Below are 22,848 nucleotides of genomic sequence, written 5' to 3' on the forward strand. Positions count from 1 at the left end.
AGCTCTGTGCTGTGGCCCTGCCAAGCAGCTGGGTGCAGTTATTCCAGCCTCTGACGTGAGGGTTTTGGGGGTTTTCTGAAATAAAAGTAAGGAACTGCTGCAGACAGGTGGTGGGTGTGAACAAGGGGGTTTTTCATTTGTTTCCAAGTGGCCCTTTCCAGGTGGGCTGTGTTTGGGAGCCCAGGCTGGTGGTTAATTCACCCAGGCTCACATTTCTCCTGCCAAAACCCATTCATCCACTGCCCAAGGCACGGGTGACAGCAGTCATTTAATCCTGCAGTTTGTTACTGAGAGGGTAGAAATTCTACCCTGAACCAAATGGAGCTCAGTTACTCCTGAATCTGTGAAAATGCCAAACTCATAAGTTTTACCTCAAAATAAGGGTCCTTATGTACTGCAGAATGACTTCCCACCAGAATAAATTCATTTCCAGGACTAATCAGCTGTTTAGTCCAGTTCAGCTGTGTGTGTTGTGGCCTGTCTTTCCCTCTAACAAATCTAACTGGACATCATCTAGTTTTCAAGGGAAAGCTATAAATCACCTGCAGATACATTCCTCTGTTTATTTTGTGCATTTTGTCTGTCTGTCTCACACTGATTTATCTGTTTGACCAGCCAGCCCCTGCAAGTCTCCTCCTCACTTTGCTCAGGGAATTGTTTGGATCCCTCCTTAGGACTCTCCCCAGTTCCCTCAAACACTTCCAGCAAGGCTGGAGAACCTCTGCAAGGAGGAGCAGGTGAAGGAGGAGCTGTGCTGCAGTCCCCAGGTGTGCAGAGCTGTTCCCATCCTTTACAGGTGCATGGCCTCTGGTCCTGTGGGACCTCTGGGGCCAGACCTGGCTGCCCTGGAGGAACTGCTTGGCTTGAAGGGAACAGGGAGGGTCTGTGCTCCTCTGCTGCTGTGTATGAACTGAAATCCAGTGGTTATTTGTGTTCCTTAACGTGTTTCCTTCTTCCCAAGGATTGCTGAAGCTGCTGCCCACAGGGGCTCCATGATCTCAGCCAGCAGTTATCTCATCTCCATCAAGGTGGAGCCTCTGCCCCAGCTGTCCCACAACCTGTCAGGCTCTCCTCTCATCACCATCCAGCTCAGCCACACCCTGGTAAGTGAGGTGGGGCTGCTGCTCTGGGCTCTGCTGAGCTCCTGTGCCTGGGACCCTTTCTTTGTGCTTCTCCCATGATTTCTGTGGCATTTTATCAGCAGTTCAGTTGCCATTTGTGGCTGTCCCATTCCGTTTTTTTCCCTAGCATTATGGGTTCATTTCCTCACTGCCAAAAACTGCTGGGTGCTGAGGCACCTGGAGCCCTGGGTGTGCTCTCTGGGTCTGTGCTCCCTGCAGCTCACAAGGGTGAAATGCTCCTGGGTGCTGAGGCAGCTGGAGCCCCTGGGTGTGCTGGAGCCCCTGGGTGTGCTCTCTGGGTCTGTGCTGCTGGGTGCTGAGGCACCTGGAGCCCTGGGTGTGCTGGAGCCCTGGGTGTGCTCTGCTGGGTCTGTGCAGCCTGCAGCTCACAGGGGTGAGGTGCTGCTGGGTGCCCAGGCAGCTGGAGCCCTGGGTGTGCTGGAGCCCTGGGTGTGCTCTCTGGGTCTGTGCTGCTGGGTGCTGAGGCACCTGGAGCCCTGGGTGTGCTCTCTGGGTCTGTGCTCCCTGCAGCTCACAAGGGTGAAATGCTGCTGGGTGCCCAGGCACCTGGAGCCCCTGGGTGTGCTCTCTGTGTCTGTGCTGTTGGGTGCCCAGGCAGCTGGAGCCCCTGGCTGTGCTGGAGCCCTGGGTGTGCTCTCTGTGTCTGTGCTCCCTGCAGCTCACAGGGGTGAGGTGCTGCTGGGTGCCCAGGCAGCTGGAGCCCCTGGCTGTGCTGGAGCCCTGGGTGTGCTCTCTGTGTCTGTGCTCCCTGCAGCTCACAGGGGTGAGGTGCTGCTGGGTGCTCAGGCAGCTGGAGCCCTGGGTGTGCTCTGCTGGGTCTGTGCAGCCTGCAGCTCACAGGGGTGAGGTGCTGTTGGGTGCTGAGGCAGCTGGAGCCCCTGGGTGTGCTCTCTGTGTCTGTGCTGTTGGGTGCTGAGGCACCTGGAGCCCTGGGTGTGCTGGAGCCCTGGGTCTGTGCTCTCTGTGTCTGTGCTGCTGGGCGCCCAGGCACCTGGAGCCCTGGGTGTGCTCTCTGTGTCTGTGCTCCTGCAGCTCACTGGGGCGAGGTGCTGCTGGGTGCCCAGGCAGCTGGAGCCCTGGGTGTGCTGGAGCCCTGGGTGTGCTCTCTGTGTCTGTGCTCCTGCAGCACACTGGGGTGAGGTGCTGCTGGGTGCTGAGGCACCTGGAGCCCCTGGGTGTGCTCTCTGTGTCTGTGCTGCTGGGTGCTGAGGCAGCTGGAGCCCCTGGGTGTGCTCTCTGTGTCTGTGCTCCCTGCAGCTCACTGGGGCGAGGTGCTGCTTTCCTTTCCCATTTTGAGCACTGGGGTGCTCAATAACGATGATTCCCCTGTGGTTTTTGCCTTTTGATCCTGGTCCACTGAGATAACCGAGGGGTTTGGTGGTTTGGTGTCAGGGGAATGGGGGAGGTGAGGCTCTGAGGTGCTGAGGGGAGGCAGGGCAGCATCTCTGACCCACTTACAGCTGTGAGTGGCAATGGCAAGGAAAGATTTAAGTTCTTAAACATTTCCTAGAATGCATCTCTTAGATGTTCTCCTGAATATTTTATCATATTTTTCTTTTAAAGCCATTTTCAAGCCGGTTTATCTCCTTTCTGTTGGGCTTTTGGTAAGGCTGGGGCAGCAGCAGGGAGGCCCCAAGGCCCAGGAGTGGAATGTGTTGTTGTGCTGACATTTTCCAAACTGAGAGCTCCCAAATGTCCCCAGGGGCCTCTCAGAGGTGGGCACTTGTGAGGAGTGAGTTTGGCACAGATATCCCCAAGGTGCAGGGGCTGTTTGCCAGGTTCTCCCCGTGCTGCAGAGGGGATCATTCACTGGCAGGCTCTTGGGCACACCTGGCTTTCCCTTCCTGGGACACAGACAGGAGTGCTGCATTTGTCAGGGATCTCTCCTTGCTCCAGGCAGCAGAACCCCTGGGCAGGGGGAATGATGAAGGGTGTTAGGAGAATCAATCCACAAACACCAGAGGTTTGTGTCCAAAAAGGAGACAGAGGAGTCCTTTGGCTTTATTCCAACCAAGGCAGAGGCCATGGGGCATCCCCTGGGGTCTCTCCAAGTTTTGGAGGTCACGGCCTCCTTCTTATCCCAATTTCCAGCCACATTTCCCTTCTCTCTTTCCCTATTTCTGAGGCACTTGAGAGGTTCAGACTGCCCAGAACCCCTGATCCCAAAGATTCCTCCAGCCCTGCTCCCCTGTGCCCTGCTGTGCCTCCCACGGGGCCACTGTGGGCAATACAAACTCAGCCAGCTGGAAATACACCCAGGGAGATGGCTCCAGCCCACTCAGCAGGGAATTCTCCTCAGCAGGCTGGGAGAGAGGTGGCTCTGTGATCTGGGGGCTTTCAGCACAGACCCCTCCTGCTGCCCCTTCACCCTGGAGTGCTTCCCTTGCCTGAGCAGGGCTCCTCAGGGAGTGAAGGCAGGATTTGGAGTGAAGGCAGGATTTGGAGTGAAGGCAGGATTTGGAGTGAAGGCAGGATTTGGAGTGAAGGCAGGATTTGGAGTGAAGGCAGGATTTGGAGTGAAGGCAGGATTTGGAGTGAAGGCAGGATTTGGAGTGAAGGCAGGATTTGGAGTGAAGGCAGGATTTGGAGTGAAGGCAGGATTTGGAGTGAAGGCAGGATTTGGAGTGAAGGCAGGATTTGGAGTGAAGGCAGGATTTGGAGTGAAGGCAGGATTTGGAGTGAAGGCAGGATTTGGAGTGAAGGCAGGATTTGGAGTGAAGGCAGGATTTGGAGTGAAGGCAGGATTTGGAGTGAAGGCAGGATTTGGAGTGAAGGCAGGATTTGGAGTGAAGGCAGGATTTGGAGTGAAGGCAGGATTTGGAGTGAAGGCAGGATTTGGAGTGAAGGCAGGATTTGGAGTGAAGGCAGGATTTGGAGTGAAGGCAGGATTTGGAGTGAAGGCAGGATTTGGAGTGAAGGCAGGATTTGGAGTGAAGGCAGGATTTGGAGTGAAGGCAGGATTTGGAGTGAAGGCAGGATTTGGAGTGAAGGCAGGATTTGGAGTGAAGGCAGGATTTGGAGTGAAGGCAGGATTTGGAGTGAAGGCAGGATTTGGAGTGAAGGCAGGATTTGGAGTGAAGGCAGGATTTGGAGTGAAGGCAGGATTTGGAGTGAAGGCAGGATTTGGAGTGAAGGCAGGATTTGGAGTGAAGGCAGGATTTAAAAAAGAAATCCTGGCTGGGAGATCGCTGTGGTAAGGGAGCTGCTTTAAAGAGAGACAGGTTATTTATCTAAGGTTGGGATTGAATGATATGTTCAAAGTGGCTCAGAAACCCATTTTACCCATTAAAATACTGCAGTAACAGGAGGAACATGTGAGGTGGATTCTGTTTCATTCCTATAGCTGTTTGTTTGTTCCACAGAATGTTCTCAGTTCGGCAGAGGAAGGTGCAATAGGAAAAAGTAAAAAATACCAAACAAATAGTTTTTCTTTGTTAAAGTTTGAGTCTGACTTCTTCATTCCTCTTCTTCTAATGTGTGTGGGAAGAATGCCAGGGGCTGAGCTACAGAAAGCAAAAGGAAGCTGGAATAAACCAAGTCTATTTTAGGCAATAGCTACAAAGAGAATGCCTGTGAACTGAGTATCACCTCCTGGGGCAGAACTCAGCATTCATCACCCCCGGCTGAACTCAGGGTGAGCTCAGTCCCCCCCGGCAGGGGCTCCTCCCAAACTCTCACAGGGCTCTGAGGAGCTGGGGAGCAAATTCCCCTCTGGTTTTAGAGCACGAGGTGCTCCAACCTGGCACTAATTAATTCCCTAGTTAATTAGGAAGGGTACGGGAATGTCTGTCGGTGTCAGTGCTTCCCTGGGCAGGGAGCAGCGAGGGCAGGGCTGGGCTGTGGGGCTGAGAAATCACCTCAGAGCAAATACAAACCTGTTAATTCGGGTTAATTCAGGTTACTTTGGGTTAATTCAGGTTAATTCAGGTTAATTCAGGTTAATTCACAGGCCGGGGGAGCAGGCTGGGCTCTGCCAGGGGTGTTGGCTCTAAGTGCAGCACAGTCTCTGTGAACACTGAATATATTTCACTGCTCCTTTTCATCAGCACAATTTTGCCTGCATTAAGTCCTCTAAGAGACAGTTTAATTTAAAAATGCACTAAATTGCAATGGTCAGTTGTTACTCAGGAACGCCTCAGGGACAGACAGACTTTTTTGGACAGATGTAAGAAGTGGTGATGCTCTGCTCTCACCAGCTCGGAGAATTACTGTGTCCAGGGCACAGAAATTCACAGAAATCCCCAGAAATCCCCCAAACCACCTCCAGGCCTGGGGAGGATGTGACACTGAGGGGGGTTTGAGGCTGGAGGCAGCTCAGGCTTGCCCTGCCCAGATGTTTTGCAGTGAGCCAACAGTACATTCTGTAAAATTATTATCTGAAAAAAAATCCTGTTTCCAGCAAGATGTTTTTCATAGCAGGAACAACTGGGGAAGAACTGACATTTCACTCCTGTGATCCAAGAAATGACAGCACAGGGTAGAAATTCAGAAGAGGTGAATGTCGAGGCTGAAATGCAGCACAGTGTGCTCTGGAAAAAGTCAGGGGAGGCAGCAGAGGAGGAAATTGTGTCAGGCAGCCCCAGAGTTTTGTAAAACCCACATGGCTGCACAGCACAGGCTGCAGAGCATCAATGCTGGGCTCTGCCCGTGCTGAAGCTGCAGTTTGGCACAGCTGTAGCTGATGTAACTCACATTTTTGTCAGGAAAATCGGTCCACAAACACCAGAGGTTTGTGTCCAAAAGGAGACAGAGCAGTCCTTTGGCTTTATTCCAATAAAGGCAGAGGCCATGGGGCATCCCCTGGGGTCTCTCCAAACTTTGGAGGACTCAGCCTCCTTCTTATCCCAGATTCCAGCCACATTTCCCTTCTCTCTTTCCCCATTTCTGAGGTACTTGAGAGGTTCAGACTCCCCAGAACCCCTGATCCCAAAGATTTCCCTCTAATGTACAACCCTCCCTTTTCATTTTTAATTCTTACAGAATTCAGGGGCTTTTCTTCCCCATTGTTTCTTTCATCTCTCAATGTCCAATTTCATTTATCAGCAACCCTAAAGTTTATTTATAAAAGCAAATGTCTTTTTCCATCCATCACTCAGTGAATCCTTCCCAGTGTTTCTTGTCTCTCCCAGAGCTAGATAAAACCAGCAGACCCACGGCTGGTTTGGAAAGACAAATCCCCTTTCCTCTCATTTTGTAGCTGTAAATTCTTGTGTTTCAGGCCACTCCCAGCTGGTAGGAGCAGCGGGAGGGTGTAAATCCAGGCGTGTTTGGTACCAGGAGGGCCCAGAACTGCCAGGGACAGTGAGGTGGTGGCACGGGGGGCAGCATCACAGCCTGGCTGCTGCTCAGAGCTCTGTGGCCCCTCACTCCTGACTGGCACTCCAGAGAAAATTGCCTCACATCTGGAACAAAACTCCTTGTACACTAGTTTCAGGCACTCTGAGTTTTCTCCAGGGCTTTATTTTCTCGTTGCTCTTTGCAGAAGAGGAGCATTGCAGCTGCAGTTTGGAGAGTTGTGAGCTCCTGGCTGCTGCTCCCTCGGTGAGAAGCCTCTCATGAAGATTAGATGCAAATTGGGAATTCTTAATGCAGCTGCTTTTCCCTCAAATAGAGTTTGGGGCAGTGCCACTTTAAAGGATTGTTTGGTTCTGGGAGAAAAAGGAATGTTTTCCTAAGATAGTGCAAGTCAGGACTAATTCAGCCTTGTTCCAGCTCAGTCGGGTCCGTTTTAGCAAACACAGTGCTTGGGGAGCTGAGGTGCTCATCCTTCCTGCCTGTTCTCACACGGAGCCCTTGAACAGCTGCTCCCCTCCTCTGTGAGGAGCTGCCTCTGCTCTCCCCCTTGGGCAGCGAGTGCTTCCCACCAGGCCCCTGCTGGGACCCTTCCCTCCTCCAGGGAGGCTTCAGCAGCCTCTCCTCTCCATTAGCATCAGCTCCTTCCTTCAGCAGCTTCTCTTCTGGATTACCAGCTCCTTCCCTCCTTCAGCAGCCTCTCCTCTCCCTTAGCATCAGCCCCTTCCTTCAGCAGCTTCTCCTCTGCACCACCAGCTCCTTCCTTTGTTCAGCCTCTCCCCTCCATCATCAGTCCCTTCCTCTATCAGCCTCTCCTCTCCATCATCACCCCTGCCTTCAGCAGCTTCTCCTCTGCATCACCAGCTCCTTCCCTCCTTCAGCAGCCTCTCCTGTTCATTATCATCAGCCCCTTCCTTCAGCAGCTTCTCCTCTGGATTACTGTAGTATTGTCCACAAGGGTCCCAGGATGAGGAAAGAGACGAGAAAGTTGACTCCATTTATCAGGAAGCTTGATTTATTATTTTATGATAGATAATATATTAAAACTATACTAAAAGAACAGAAGAAGGGATTTCATCAGAAGGCTAAGCTAAGAATAGGAAAGGAATGAATAACAAAGGTTTGTCTCTGACCGAGACAGTCTGGACAGGTGAACTGTGACTGGGTGTTAATTCCAAACAACCAGATGAGACCAATCACAGATTCCCCCTGGTGCATCCCACAGCAGCAGATAAGAATTGTTCACAGTTTGTTCCTGAGGCCTCTCAGCTTCTCAGGAGGGAAAAACCCTAAAGAAAGGATTTTTCCTAAAATGTGTCGGTGACAGATTACCAGCTCCTTCCCTCCTTCAGCAGCCTCTCCTCTCCATCACCAGCTCCTCCTCTATCAGCCTCTCCTCTCCTTTACCAGCCTCTTCCTTCAGCATCTTCTCCTCTCCATCACCATCAGCCCCTTCCTTCAGCAGCTTCTCTTCTGGATTACCAGCTCCTTCCCTCCTTCAGCATCTTCTCCTCTCCATCACCATCAGCCCCTTCCTTCAGCAGCTGCTGCTGCCCCGGGTGCCCTCTCCTGCTCCCAGTCCCCTCCCCGCTCTGTTCCTGGCTCTCCCAGCCCCTCTCCTGTTCCTGGCTGAGCTGCAGGAGCATCCCAGCATTTGGGGATGCTGCCCTGCAGGCGCCTCTGAGCTTCTCCTCAAACTGAGCCTCGTTCACACCACGGCTCCTCACCTGTCCCTTCTCTCTGGCTCTGTCTCCTCCCTCTGGCAGAGGGACTTGTGCCTGAGCACTCACCCAGCCTCCTCCTCTTCTCTCTCTTGCTCCTGGCCAGGCCACACCCGAGGTTTGTTTAACATCGTGCTGATAAGAAAATAAAATGAGGGAAGAAGCAATTCCCGTTGGTACACAAATACTGGTGCTGCCCTGAGAGAGGCAAATCGATGTGGAGCCAATTAATTTTTATGGCAAGTTAAGTGTTGGCTAATTTATGTACTGATTGAGGAAAAACAATTAATCTCGCCCGCATCTGCAGAACAAAGGTAGAATTTTTCAGTGGATGGACTTTGACAGAGAGAGCTTGGCTAAAATACAATTGAAACTCTGACTCTTGCAGAATGTAGCACAATGAAGCAAAAAGAAATAATAATAATCAAGCTCATGATTTTAAAATCAATGTGAGGTTTGGCACTGTTTTCCACAAGGGAAATCCTTGCTGTAGGGAATTCTGCATGGAGTCAGAAGGGCAGAGCACTCACACTCTGGGGAGGAGGAGATGGCACTGGGGGTTTGTCCTCTCCACGTTTGGGGTGTGTTCCCTCCACATTTGGGGTTTGTTCCCTCCACATTTGGGGTTTGTTCCCTCCACATTTGGGGTTTGTTCCCTCCACATTTGGGGTTTGTCCCCTCCACCCTGGGGGAGTTTTCCCTCCACATTTGGGGTTTGTTCCCTCCACCCTGGGGTTTGTCCCCTCCACATTTGGGGTTTGTTCCCTCCACCCTGGGGGTGTTTTCCCTCCACACTGCCTGCTCCCCCAGGCACTGGGGCTGCTCTCCTGCTGCACGACAGCATTTACAGCCAGGAGGGGCTGGGTTGTGGTTCTGGCAGAAATGTGCAGCTGCTGAGGAGGGCTTCTCCCTTTCTGACAGAAAAAGAGGAGCAGAGTCCTGCAGAGGCAGCACAGCTGGCTCAGAGCACAGTGCTGGCAGGACAGGGAGGAGCTGCCTGCGAGGAGCTGAGCCAGCGCTGCACTGCTGCTGCCGGCGCTGCACTGCTGCTGCCAGCGCTGCACTGCTCTCGGCCCTGCGCTGCTGCCGCCAGCGCCGCACTGCTGCCAGCCCTGCACTGCTGCTGCCAGCCCTGCACTGCTGCCGCCAGCGCTGCACTGCTGCCACCGGCGCTGCACTGCTCTCAGCGCCGCACTGCTGCCGCCAGTGCCGCACTGGTGCCAGCCCTGCACTTCTCTCAGCCCTGCACTGCTGCCGCCAGCGCTGCACTGCTCTCAGCCCTGCACTGCTGCCGCCAGCGCTGCACTGCTCTCAGCCCTGCACTGCTGCCGCCGGCGCTGCACTGCTGCCGCCGGCGCTGCACTGCTGCCGCCGGCGCTGCACTGCTGCCGCCGGCGCTGCACTGCTGCCGCCGGCGCTGCACTGCTGCCGCCGGCTCTGCACTGCTGCCGCCGGCTCTGCACTGCTGCCGCCGGCTCTGCACTGCTGCCGCCAGCTCTGCACTGCTGCCGCCAGCGCTGCACTGCTGCCGCCAGCGCTGCACTGCTGCTGCCAGTGCTGCACTGCTGCCGCCAGCGCTGCACTGCTCTCAGCCCTGCACTGCTGCCAGCCCTGCATTGCTGCCCACAGGCACTGCAGCCCCTTCTCCCGTGCCCAGCGTGGCTCTCAGGCAGGCAGTGCACGACCTGATTGCTCAAGGAGACAGATAATTAATCAGCTTGCAAGGAAAAAGTACCCCGTGGCCCTTGAGAGGGGTTCAGAGCAAACTGCGTGTGCGTGGTGCTGCTCCTTGTCAGCGTTTTCTGCAGCAGGCTCCTCATTTGCCTGAGGGTGTTTTAAATGATTTCAGTAGCAACAGCTCCAGGAGCTGTCTGTGTTCTTCATCTCTTGTTTCTGTCTGCCATGGTAATTGACAGCAAATACAGCTTGAAGAGCCAGCAGAAGGATGAGTTTGGAGAAAGCACCAGACACAGCAGGGAATTTACTTTTCCTGAGTGATTTTGTAATTACTCAGCCACACTGGTGAAACCTTTCTGATTCCCATTGTGGTTAGGGGTGCCAGTTCTGCCCTCAGAAAGATCTGGAATGTCAGATTTGGGAGAAAGCTTTTTTTGTTTGTTTCTTTGCATTTTTTTCCACCTCGACCTAAAAATCAGTTTTCTTGATTTTTGCATATGGCAGACACATAGTAATTTTTTAGGAGTGTTACTTAAAAGCCCTCAGAACTGGATTGATTTTTCTTTATCAAAAAAGTCAGCTTTGCAATGTAATGCTATTCATTTGCATTCCAAGTAATTAAAAAGCTAGAACAGTATTGAATTTTTCTTCTAACCCCTGATTTCTCAGTTTCACCTTCTGTGCGACTGTTTTGTGAGCCACAGAAAACTTTTCACCTAGATTTATTCAGTGTTAGAGTCCTGATTTCCATGATTTTGATACGTGGAACTCTTTGCATTGACAGGATCTATTTTCCAGTCAAAGTTTTTGTTTGTTCTTGCTCAGAGTGGGGAGAGAGCATTGCTATAGAAATGGGCTCAGGCCTTGTGGGACCAGGCTCTCATGTGGAGTCAGCCAGCAGAGCTCACGGGGGAGAGAAATGCTGCCTCTTCGGACATTCCCAGGTGACTGCACTGCCAGAATGCCCAAAACTTCCCAAAACGTGCCTGCTGCCAGCCTGGAGAGCAGGGCAGGGAGGATGCACCACGATGGGGGCCGTGTTCCAGAGGGGCACACCAAAGCTGTGAGGCTTTGACTGTTGGAGGGCAGTTTGATGAGGGTAGAGCACAGGGAGGAGGCTGAAATGTTCCCTTTCTTGGTCCTGCCTGCAGCCTTGAGTCCTCCTCGGCTGTCACCAAGGAGCTGGGACAGCTCCACGTGCTTCTCCTTGGCAGAGCTTGGCTGGATGAGAATTCCTCTGAGCAGCAGGAATATTTACACCGAGAGCCTGCCAGGAGTCAGACAAAGTGTTCTGGGCTGGAGGAGGTGTGGGTGAGGAGGAGAGCCAGCCAGGGAATAATCTGATGTGCTCTAATCAGGGCTCAGATCCCCTGGGCACTGGCCAAGGGCTGGCAGCTTGTCCTCCCTGAGCCTGGCTCAGCTAGGGCTGGGCTCACTCTGCTCCTGCTCAGGGCTTTGCTGAGCAGGGCTCAGGGGCTGCCCCTGGGCAGGTGGGGGGACCCCTGGGCCAGCTCCAGCCCCAGGCTGTGTGACAGGGACAGCCCAGCCCTTCCCCAGGTGTAGTTCCTGGAGCCCAGGGCCATCTCCAGGCTGTGTGTGACAGGGACAGCCCTGCCCTTCCCCAGGTGTGTCTCCTGGAGCCCTGGGCCATCTCCAGCCCCAGGCTGTGTGACAGGGACAGCCCTGCCCGTCCCCTGCTGTGGCTCCTGGAGCCCTGGGCCATCTCCAGCCCCAGGCTGTGTGACAGGGACAGCCCTGCCCGTCCCCTGCTGTGGCTCCTGGAGCCCAGGGCCATCTCCAGCCCCAGGACTCTGTGTGACAGGGACAGCCTGATAAGGGAACCTGGAGCAGGAAAGCTCTCAGCTGAGCCCCTCCTGCCTGTCCTGCCTGCCTGCCAGGGAGCTCCCTGCTGGAACATTCCTGGGCTGCACCAGGAGCCAGAGGTGCTCTTGGTGCCTGGTGCAAGGGCTGCACAGATGAGATATGGGGATTGATATTTGCAGTGACAGGAGCTTGGATTAGCTGCTGAGGGAAAGCTGCCCCATTTTGGGTTTTCTGTAGTGTGCAGTTTTCTAAGCCTGAGGAATGCATTTAGAAAGATAGAGAAAAAGTTAAAAGGGAATGATACTATAAAAGTCCTTTATTTTCCCCATATTCCTTCTTGCATGACTGAACTAGGTTTTATATGTTTTGATGATACCACAAATGTGACATTTCAGCCGAGAGCTACAGAGCCCTGAAAATAAGGATGTGTCCTGGAAGCACTGATGGATCTGTGACAGGGCTGGAGCTTCCAGACTAATGGGAAGTGATGACAAGCCCTGCACACAAAATGAATGGGCTCAGCCTGAGCTGCAGCCTCTCTCATTAGCCTGGCACTGCTCTGTGCAGGAATTGTCCCAGAGCCCTGGAATGATTGTCTGTGCAGGGATTGTCTGTGCAGGAATTGTCTGTGCCATGATTGTCTGTGCAGGAATTGTCTGTGCAGGAATTGTCTGTGCAGGGATTGTCTGTGCAGGGATTGCCTGTGCAGGGATTGTTCCAGAGCCCCAGGATGATTGCGTGTGCAGGGATTGTCTGTGCAGGGATTGTCTGTGCAGGAATTGTCCCAGAGCCCCGGGATGATTGTCTGTGCAGGGATTGTCTGTGCCATGACTGTCTGTGCAGGAATTGTTCCAGAGCTCTGGGATGATTGTCTGTGCCATGATTGTCTGTGCAGGGATTGCGTGTGCAGGGATTGCCTGTGCAGGGATTGTCTGTGCAGGAATTGTTCCAGAGCCCTGGGATGATTGCGTGTGCAGGGATTGCGTGTGCAGGGATTGCGTGTGCAGGGATTGCGTGTGCAGGGATTGCCTGTGCAGGGATTGTTCCAGAGCCCTGGGATGATTGCGTGTGCAGGGATTGCGTGTGCAGGGATTGCGTGTGCAGGGATTGCCCGTGCAGGGATTGCGTGTGCAGGGATTGCCCGTGCAGGGATTGCCCGTGCAGGGATTGCCTCTGCAGGGATTGCCTGTGCAGGGATTGCCTGTGCAGGGATTGCCCGTGCAGGGATTGCCCGTGCAGGGGATTGCGTGTGCAGGGGATTGCGTGTGCAGGAATTGTTCCAGAGCCCTGGGATGATTGTTTGTGCAGGGATTGCCTGTGCAGGGATTGCCTGTGCAGGGATTGTCTGTGCAGGAATTGTTCCAGAGCTCTGGGATGATTGTCTGTGCCATGATTGTCTGTGCAGGGATTGCGTGCGCAGGGATTGCCTGTGCAGGGATTGCCTGTGCAGGGATTGCGTGTGCAGGGATTGCGTGTGCAGGGATTGCCTGTGCAGGGATTGCCTGTGCAGGGAATTGCCTGTGCAGGGATTGCGTGTGCAGGGATTGCGTGTGCAGGGATTGTCTCTGCAGGGATTGCCTGTGCAGGGATTGCGTGTGCAGGGCACTGTCCCAGAGCCCCGGGTGGGGTCTCTGAGCCAGAGATGAAGATGTGTCACCCAGCTGCAGGTTGTGGCAGGCTGCAGCCCCCAGAGCTGAGTGTCCCTGCAGTCACACAGCTCCTGGGGAGGGCTCAGGGCTGGGCTGCTGCTTCTGGCCAGGGGAAGGAGCAGCAGGAGCCAGGCTGAGCCTGCACTGCCAGCAGGGAATGGGGACGGTGCCCTCGGCCCTGGGTGGGGCAGGGAGGGATCATCTCTGTGTCAGTGCCACCTCTCTGTGTCAGTGTCCCCTCTCTGTCAGTGCCACTTCTCTGTGTCAGTGCCACCACCCTGTGCCAGTGACACCTCTCTGTGTCAGTGCCACCACCCTGTGCCAGTGTCCCCTCTCTGTGTCAGTGCCACCTCTCTGTGTCAGTGCCACCACCCTGTGCCAGTGTCCCCTCTCTGTGTCAGTGCCACCTCTCTGTGTCAGTTCCATTTCTGTGTGTCAGTTCCACTTCTCTGTCTCAGTGCCATTTCCCTGTGTCAGTGCCACCACCCTGTGCCACCTCCCTGTGCCAGTGTCTCCTCTCTGTGCCTATGCCACCTCTCTGTTCCTGTGTCCCCTCTCTGTGTCAGTGCCCCCTCTCTGTGTCAGTGTCCCCTCCTTGTCCCAGTGTCTCTCTCTGTCCCAGTGCCCCCTCCCTGTATTAGTGCTCCCTCTCTGAGCCAGTGCCCCTCCTTGTGCCAATGTCCCCTCCCAGTCCCAGTGCCCCCTCTTTGTGCCCCCTCCCTGTCCCAGTGCCCCCTCCCTGTCCCAGTGCCCCCTCTCTGTGTCCCCTCCCTGTCCCAGTGCCCCCTCCCTGTCCCAGTGCCCCCTCTCTGTGTCCCCTCCCTGTCCCAGTGCCCCCTCCCTGTCCCAGTGCCCCCTCCCTGTCCCAGTGCCCCCTCTCTGTGTCCCCTCCCTGTCCCAGTGCCCCCTCCCTGTCCCAGTGCCCCCTCCCTGTCCCAGTGCCCCCTCTCTGTGTCCCCTCCCTGTCCCAGTGCCCCCTCCCTGTCCCAGTGCCCCCTCCCTGTCCCAGTGCCCCCTCTCTGTGTCCCCTCCCTGTCCCAGTGCCCCCTCCCTGTCCCAGTGCCCCCTCCCTGTCCCAGTGCCCCCTCTCTGTGTCCCCTCCCTGTCCCAGTGCCCCCTCCCTGTCCCAGTGCCCCCTCTCTGTGTCCCCTCCCTGTCCCAGTGCCCCCTCCCTGTCCCAGTGTCCCCTCCCTGTGCCCCCTCCCTGTCCCAGTGTCCCCTCCCTGTCCCAGTGTCCCCTCTCTGTGCTGCTGGGCTGGCTGAGCTGGCCTGGGAGGTGGCTCAGCCACATCCAGCTGAGGGCTCTGAAGGACCCTGCACAGAGCAATATTTAATATTTCACATTTTGTACACGACATCTCCCGTGACAGAACGTCTGCCAACTCCAAGAAAACATAAGCTAAAAATAAGGGTAAATTTCAGAGCACTTGGGAAAAAAATTGTGCAGCTTAAACATATGGTCTGATGAGAGTGTAAGTAGCTTATATTTTGGGAACTAAATATGGGTAAGTGTATTCTAGTGCACTCTATTTAATTTGAGAGTGTGGCAGAAGTGCAGCTCTGTTCTCTGTTGATGAAAATTGCTGTTTCACTGCAAGCCCTGCTGGCAGGAGGCCAGATGTGCCCAGAGCCCTGTGTGCAGCTGTGCTGTGGGCAGGATGAGGGGCTGCAGCGTGGGCTCTGCCCTCTCTGCCTTGGGCTGGGGCTGTCCCTGCTGGGGAGGACCCGAGGCGCGGCTGGAGCTGCCCAGAGAGCTCTGCCAGGGCAGGAGGTGGCTCTGGCTGCTGTCCTGGCTGGCCCCTGGCTGACAGCACATCAGTAATTTATACCTCAGTGATGACACGTTGTAGTGCCAGCAACTTTTTATAACCCTCAGAAAATTCCCTATTCCTGTGGGAAGCATTCCCGCAGGGCTGGCAGGCAAATGATCACTCTCAGATGTCAGGGGGGGCTGGCACACCGTGCCTTGCCTGCTCCGAGTGAGGGGACCAGGCTTGCCAGGCTTGCCAGGCTGGCAGGAGCAGAGCTGGGAGCAGGAGGAGTGCAGTGCCCACCTGGGGTGTCAGGAGGAGTGCAGTGCCCACCTGGGGTGTGAGGAGTGCAGTGCCCACCTGGGGTGTGTCAGAAGGAGTGCAGTGCCCACCTGGGGTGTGAGGAGTGCAGTGCCCACCTGGGGTGTCAGGAGTGCAGTGCCCACCTGGGGTGTCAGGAGGAGTGCAGTGCCCACCTGGGGTGTCAGGAGTGCAGTCCCCACCTGGGGTGTGAGGAGTGCAGTCCCCACCTGGGGTGTCAGGAGTGCAGTCCCCACCTGGGGTGTGAGGAGTGCAGTCCCCACCTGGGGTGTCAGGAGGAGTGCAGTGCCCACCTAGGGTGTCCTCACCAGCCCCCAGGCAAGGCAGGGACCTCCCTGCCCTGCCCCACAGCTGCCTCCTGCTCCTCTGCCAGCCTTGGGAGTCAGGTCCTGACCAGCCGTGCCCAGCAGCCATCACAGCCTGCCAAGTTACTGCATTCAGAGTCACTCTGTGTGAAATTCCATCCTTGCCCTGCACTCCTTTGCTACAGCACGTGTCAGTGTTCTCCAGGGTTCACTCTGCCCTGCTCGTGCCAGCCTCCATCACTGCAGACCTGGAGCAAAGGTGGGCAGGGAGGCAGAGCCTGCCAGCAGGGCTGTGCTGGGGCTCCAGCAGGAGGGCCCTGGTGGGGAGCACAGGAGCTGGTTTGTTATCCCTGGAGGTGGCAGAGCCAGCCCCAGCACAGCCCAGCTGGCACGGAACCTGCTGAGCCCTGCCAGCTCGGGGGGGCCAGGCAGGGAGAATCACCCCCAGGCAGGTGCAGGGGCACACCTGAGCTGCAGCCCCTGCTCTGCTTCCTGCTGGCCTCAGAGCAGAGAGGGAGGGCTGTTCCTGTTCCCTGCTGGTGTGAGCTTCTGTGGGCTCCAGCAGGGCAGGGCTTGCACAGGAATAGATATTTCCAGCTGGTTCTGCAAAGAGGGAAAGTTGTTCCTGTTCCCTGTTGGTGTGAGCTTCTGTGGGCTCCAGCAGGGCAGGGCTTGCACGGGAATAGATATTTCCAACTGGTTCTGCAAAGAGGGAAAGTTGTTCCTGTTCCCTGCTGGTGTGAGCTTCTGTGGGCTCCAGCAGGGCAGGGCTTGCACAGGAATAGATATTTCCAACTGGTTCTGCAAAGAGGGAAAGTTGTTCCTGTTCCCTGTTGGTGTGAGCTTCTGTGGGCTCCAGCAGGGCAGGGGTTGCACAGGAATAGATATTTCCAACTGGTTCTGCAAAGAGGTTGCTCGGGGTGAGCTGTAGGACAAAGCACTTTTCCTGTGACATAATCCTGCCTTTTAAAAAAGTTCCTCAGACCACCCTGGTGGCCAGAGTCAGATTCTTCAATGGTGGGCAGGAAATGCAGCCTGCCTGGACTGAAACATCTGGGGAAAAAAGGGCCCTTGGTAATGAAGGAATTTTAAATCATTACCCATTCCATATTGTTCTTTGTGTTCCAGTGGTTTGAACTGTAACGAGAGATCATCTCAAGGTACAAAGAATTTCAGATTTCCGCTTTGTTTGCAGGATGTTCAGTCCCCAGGGGCTCTTGGTTGAATGTGGGATGGCAACAAAATCTGTAAGGTTTTTTTTATTGGTTTAAGAGGGACAGGGGAGGTGAGCACCTAAATACAAAGCTGGGGAATGAGAGGGAGCACGAGGCCTGGGTTATGGTGTGCAGGATGAATCACAGCTCTGCAGTTCCTATTTAGTCTCTTGGGGTTTGTGAATGTCTTGACTCTCCAAGTGGGCACTGAAACATCTGTTGCTTCTTTGTTTGTCATCTTGTATTGCTCATCCTTCAGGCCAGAAAGGAAAACAATCAGGGCAACTCTTCTGGCCCCATTTTGTCTTTTCCAGCCCTTGTGTGAGAGAGGACTCTTCGCTTTCCATGAGAAGGAAGTGCAGCTGGATGTCACAGAAAGGCAGCCCTGCTCCCTCGGGAGCTTCTCCCTGGCCCTGCTCCCACCTCGTTTTTATTGCTTGGGTTTCTTTGACCCAGCTGCCAGAGCAGTGGCAGTTTGTGTAATGAACACCCTGAGATACCACCCACAGCACTCTGTTCACCTGCAGACAGCAGGACATCCAGCATTTCCCTATTTCAGGCCAAGCCCTGGGATTTACCAGGCTGTGGCACACTGCCCAGGCACCAGCCCTGGTTCCAGGGGACAGCAGGAGCTGTGCAGGCAGGGCAGACCTGGCTGGATGTCCCCACTGCTCCATCCTGGGGGGACCAGCTCTGGGGGAGGGAGTGGGGCTGTCAGAATAGGGCAGAACTGGGAATTCCTGCAAGGGAAGGTGTCAGATCTTCACTCAGCTCTGGGGGAGGGAGTGGGGCTGTGAGAATTAGGGCAGAACTGGGAATACCTGCAAGGGAAGGTGTCAGATCTTCACTCAGCTCCAGGTGAGGGAGTGGGGCTGTGAGAATAGGGCAGAATTGGGAATACCTGCAAGGGAAGGTGTCAGATTTTCACTCAGCTCTGGGGGAGGGAGAGGGACTGTGAGAATTAGGGCAGAATTGGGAATACCTGCAAGGGAAGGTGTCAGATTTTCACTCAGCTCTGGGGGAGGGAGAGGGACTGTGAGAATTAGGGCAGAATTGGGAATTCCTGCAAGGGAAGGTGCCAGATCTTCACTCAGCCTCTGTGGCCCCACGGCAGAGCAGGATGCAGGCTGCTCCCAGGCTGGTCCCTGCTCCCAGGCTGGTCCCTGCTCCCCCCAGGCTGCTCCCAGGCTGGTCCCTGCTCCCAGGCTGCTCCCAGGCTGGTCCCTTCTCCTCCCAGGCTGCTCCCAGGCTGGTCCCTGCTCCCCCCAGGCTGCTCCCAGGCTGGTCCCAGGCTGGTCCCTTCTCCTCCCAGGCTGCTCCCAGGCTGGTCCCTGCTCCCCCAGGCTGCTGCCAGGCTGGTCCCTTCTCCCCCCAGGCAGGTTTGTTCTGAAGGAGTTTAGCAAAGTGTTTTCATAACATTTTTGTTCCCCTGAGACCGTGTGCCCACGGGGTTTGGCGTGCAGGTTTGGAAAGTCAGAATCAGCTGGTTTGCCTCCTCCTGGCTGCTCTGTGCATGGGAGCCAGGCTCCTTTTCTGTGCTGCATGCAGGCTCTGGCTGGGTCAGCCCTGGCAGTGTGAGCACAGGGCACACTCTGCAGGGTGAAGAGTGAGGAGATGGGCTGGATGCTGCCAGCTCTGCCCAGGGCACTCACCACCCTGCAGCCTGACTTTATCCCTCTGAGTGCCCGCTCACAACAGCACCAACACCTTTTTCTTCTGTTTGGCAGCACATTTCACACCAGCCAGGAGATCCCTTCCAGGCCTGCAGAGGGAAGGAGCTGAGGGTTTGTTCTCTGTGGTGCTTGGCAGGCCCAGGGGGGGCAGGCAGGGCTGTGGGGACAGAGCTGGGGCAAAACCTGAGCAAGCAGCATCATTTAGGAGACGTGGGGCAGTGCAAGCCATCCCTGCTGCCAGGTGAGCGCTGGCTGGATAAACTGCAGGGTGAACCCACCTGTGCAATGCCATCTGTATAAAATTATGGGATGGACAGGACTGAAGGAATAACAGAATGCAAAATAAGACCCAGTAGGGTGCAGCAGCTGTACAAGGCCAAAACTCTGTGAAAAGCTATAAAGTGATAAAGAGAGAGAACTGCAGAGGCCACAGCTGAATGCATTTGCACTGATCAGTGCAGATTTCTGCCTGGAGTTGCAGGTGTCAGAGCTCCCAGTGCTCTCCCCTTTCTCAGCCTCTCCAGAGGCTGAGCCCTGCTTGCTTTCCTTCCTTCAGAGGCAAACAGGGTATGTCATGTCCTCTCACCTTGGCCAAGCAGGTCTGAGGTGTTCCAGGGCACCTGTGTGAAGGTTCAGGGTTTGCTGTTTACCAGATGCATGAAGAAAAGGGTGAAGATGAAGTGGTTATTTGAGGAGTAAATAATGCAGAACTCGGTGGAAAGGGCTGGAAGGTGGGATAAGCCAGGCAGAGCTGGGAATAAATCAGTCACTGTCAGGCAAAGAGAGCAGCAGGCTGTTGTACAAGGTGACCCCCAGGTGAGGGAAAGGTGTGTGAGGGCTGTTTTAGGAATGAACTGGTAAGAAGCCTTGTGTAAGAGTTATTCTGGACCTGTTACTTCCTAGGGATAAATTCAGTTTCTTTTAGAGTATTATCCTGAGGTTGGTTTTGTCTGATCCATATTGGAGATGGATTTGTCAAGTGCTTTGAAACAGGACTTAAAGGAACAAAGTGCAGCTGCTGAGAACGTGCTGGGCCCAAACCCTTTCCTGTCTGCAGCCCTGGCCCCGAGGTGCCTGCTGTCCTGCAGCAGAACTGCTTTGTGCTGCCTCTGGAAAGCCTCAGTCAAGAGCCAGCCGTGCTTCAGCGGCAGAGAGCAGTGCTGCTGCGAGCAGCATCCCCTGGCTGCCAGCCGTGTTTGCCCCATCAGAGATCTGCCATGCCAGCCACCGCCTTCCAGGCACTCACCCAGAGCTTCAGCTCCAGGTCAGTGGCCTCTCCGAGGAGCTCCTTCCTGCCTAGGGGGACCGAGAGCCTGACTGGGGCTGGTAGCAGCACCCGAGGGCACTGCTGGCCCCAGACAATTCTGTCTGTAGCTGCTCATTTATTGGGGTCTGGGGGTCAGTCTGGCTGGGGGGTCAGTCTGTATGGGGGGGTCAGTCTGTCCAGGGGGTCAGTCTGTCTGGGGGGGTCAGTCTGTCTGGGGGGGTCAGTCTGTCCGGGGGGGTCAGTCTGTCTGGGGGGTCAGTCTGTCTGGATGGTCAGTCTGTCTGGGGGGGGGTCAGTCTGTCTGGGGGGGGGTCAGTCTGTCCGGGGGGGTCAGTCTGTCTGGGGGGTCAGTCTGTCTGGATGGTCAGTCTGTCTGTCTGGGGGGGTCAGTCTGTCTGTCTGGGGGGGTCAGTCTGTCTGTCTGGGGGGTCAGTCTGTCCGGGGGGGTCAGTCTGTCTGGGGGGTCAGTCTGTCTGTCCGGGGGGTCAGTCTGTCCGGGGGGTCAGTCTGTCCGGGGGGTCAGTCTGTCAGGGGCTCAATCTGTCAGGGGCTCAGTCTGTCTGGGGGGGTCAGTCTGTATGGATGGTCAGTCTGTCCAGGGGCTCAGTCTGTCCGGGGGCTCAGTCTGTCTGGATGGTCAGTCTCTCTGGGGGGGGGGGGGGTCAGTCTGTCTGGGGGCTCATCAGCCTTCTTTACCCACAAAAAGAGAGGTAACTGAACTCACCTTTTAAATTATCCCTCTCTTCCACGCCTCTCCTCGTCTGCTGAGACCTCAGAACAAACGGTGCCCTGGCAGGTGTGTGCCTGCAGTGTACCTGTGCTTGTCAGCAAGGTTCCTGCCCTCTGTGTTCTGACCCCTGAGCTCCCCAAGGGCCATAGCTCCTTCTTCCACGGCTGCTGTCTCCTAAACCCCCAGCATCTGGATTTTGGGTGAGCTGAACTATTTCAGGCCTGAACACAACAGCAGCATGCAATGTTGTACTTACAGCAGTCAACTTTTGAGGGTCTTTTGCAATGTTTTTTCAAAAAGAGCTCACCCCCCAGCAGTGTCCAGGCTGGAGGGGTGTGAGGAGCCCCTGCCCTGCACGAGCCCCACCAAACCATCAGAGTGTGATCAGCTCTGCTCTCTCCCTGCAGCCAGAGCACAGCCCTGGAGCAGCTGCCAGGACAGACTGCCCCGTGCCAGGTGGGCTGGGACTCTGGGCAGGGCAAGGTGGCACCACTCAGCAGCAGCAAATGTGAATTCACACTCCACCATGTCAGCAAATGATAAATCCCCCACGCCCTGCTCTTAATTTACTTTAAACAGCAAAACAAATGAAAGCAAATTAAACTCATAAGTCATTGTGTGAGGAGCGGCCAAAAAAATGTCAGTTCCAATGAAATATGACAAATAAAGGTATTGGCACAAACTCCCAGGATTTATATTGCTGGCACCACAGTAAGGCATCTCTAGGTGATCTGGAGACATGACTCAAAATGTGAAGAATGAGAATATAAATATAAATAAAGGGATTTTTTTCCTAAATGCTGAAAGGGTTATTTTTAGCACAGTAAACATTTTCTTTTTTAGTTAACACTAGTCGGTGTAATTGGAAGAATTTTTCAGTGGGTTTAGCAGAGCCAGCTGAAGTATTGAAAATAATCTGTGCAGAACTGTTGTGGAGCTGGATTAAATAGATTATTGTACTAATCTGATTATAATAACCCAGAGCATCAGTCACAGTCTCCATAATGAGCTCTTGCTAATGAGTTCTGTATGACTTTGCCTTAGATGTAGCATTTCTGGGAGGAGAGAATTTATTTTTCAAAATATAAACTCTGCCCTTGTATTTTTTTATTCATGGCAATGAGTTTTTGTTCTGGAGCACCCGAGATATTTTTCATGCTTTAATTAAATAACGTCAGTGTTCAAATAGCAGGGACTGCCTGTCAAAGACTGCAGTGCACTCATTCAAGTGATCTCCACCAGAATAATTACCCTACAATCAAGCAGTAATTTGCCTTTTCAAGTAGACTGAATGATCCAGATTGATTGAAAAAAAAAAAGGAGCTGTTTTTTTTTTTTAATAGGAAATTATAGATGTTCATTTCACATCCTGCATTTTAAAAGATAATCAGTGGTGAGAGGGCTAATGTGGAATGGCTTCAGACAGAGCCCAGGGTGTGGCTGGCAGCTCCAGGCTGACCCTGGGGGAGCTGGACCTGGGTGTTGTGACTCTGTCACAGCCCCGTGGCCTTTCCACAGTGAGATTGGTCTTGTCCTCAGCCCGTATGGAATTACTGATTGCAGAACCTGGCCACCCTCACAGGGTCCCCCTCTCCAGGTCCTGCCTGGCAGCTCTGGAGCCTGGCCTTGCACAGAAAAATGACCAGGCAAGGGAATTGCTGCCTTGACCATAACTGGTTATTTTCAGTCCTGTAAAGAGAATTCTTTTTCTGTCTTTCCTTTTTTTTTATCTGGCCTTTAAATTTCTGATTACTCCTGATTTTAATGAAACCTCAGTGCTGTACAGGAGCTCTCTTCAGCAGGTATCTGTTCAAATCAGAGTGTTTAATCTGAGAGGATCATGTGGCATGGCCAGAGCAGGAAAAGGCTGCCAGACAAATGGCTGGTTGGTGGGAAGCTGGGAGAGGTACAGAGAAATGTATGCAGAGAAAACTCCACAGCAAACAGAAGATTTGGGCAGCGAGTTAAAGTGTAAGGGTAAAGTTTGAAGCAATTTCTTCCAGAAACCCCTGAAGGTTTTGTGGATAAGGCTCTTAGCTTTTGCTCTAACTCTGGAACAAAAGTGTGGGGGCTCCTGTCTCAGAACTCTTGTTTTCATTCTGTAACTGCAGTTTTTAGGGGTGCTGCTGAGTGAAAGTACACATTGCTTTTGTGCACAACAGCAGTCCTGAACGTGTGATCTGCTTTCTGTAAGAGTGACCATTGAGATGGGTCTGTTTGCACCAGAAGCTGGTTTTCATGTATTTACCCCATGCTTTTACTGCCCTGAGGTCCCTCAGCTG

The 22,848-nt window shown here is 54.3% G+C and overlaps 1 protein-coding gene and 1 long non-coding RNA gene across 5 annotated transcripts in view; one reads left to right on the forward strand and one right to left on the reverse strand.

Annotated features, from left to right (window-relative positions):
• ADGRD1 (adhesion G protein-coupled receptor D1) overlaps positions 1–22,848 on the forward strand; it is a 133,913-nt gene that overhangs the window by 28,712 nt on the left and 82,353 nt on the right. For all 3 annotated transcript variants that reach the window (XM_059863167.1, XM_059863168.1, XM_059863169.1), the window contains one exon: positions 962–1,103. In XM_059863167.1, the coding sequence (XP_059719150.1) occupies positions 962–1,103 (142 nt within the window). The remainder of the gene's footprint in view (positions 1–961; positions 1,104–22,848) is intronic.
• Positions 16,927–21,044, reverse strand: LOC132336067 (uncharacterized). 2 transcript variants are annotated; one of them, XR_009488800.1, is made up of 3 exons: positions 20,561–21,038; positions 19,156–19,211; positions 16,927–18,658 (listed from the first exon to the last, which is right to left on the reverse strand). It is a non-coding gene; the product is annotated as an uncharacterized LOC132336067 (long non-coding RNA). The 2 variants fall into 2 exon arrangements; XR_009488799.1 differs by lacking the exon at positions 19,156–19,211 and having other exon boundaries at positions 20,561–21,044.

Source organism: Haemorhous mexicanus, chromosome 19 (assembly GCF_027477595.1).
Source record: "Haemorhous mexicanus isolate bHaeMex1 chromosome 19, bHaeMex1.pri, whole genome shotgun sequence".
Taxonomy (NCBI): domain Eukaryota; kingdom Metazoa; phylum Chordata; class Aves; order Passeriformes; family Fringillidae; genus Haemorhous; species Haemorhous mexicanus.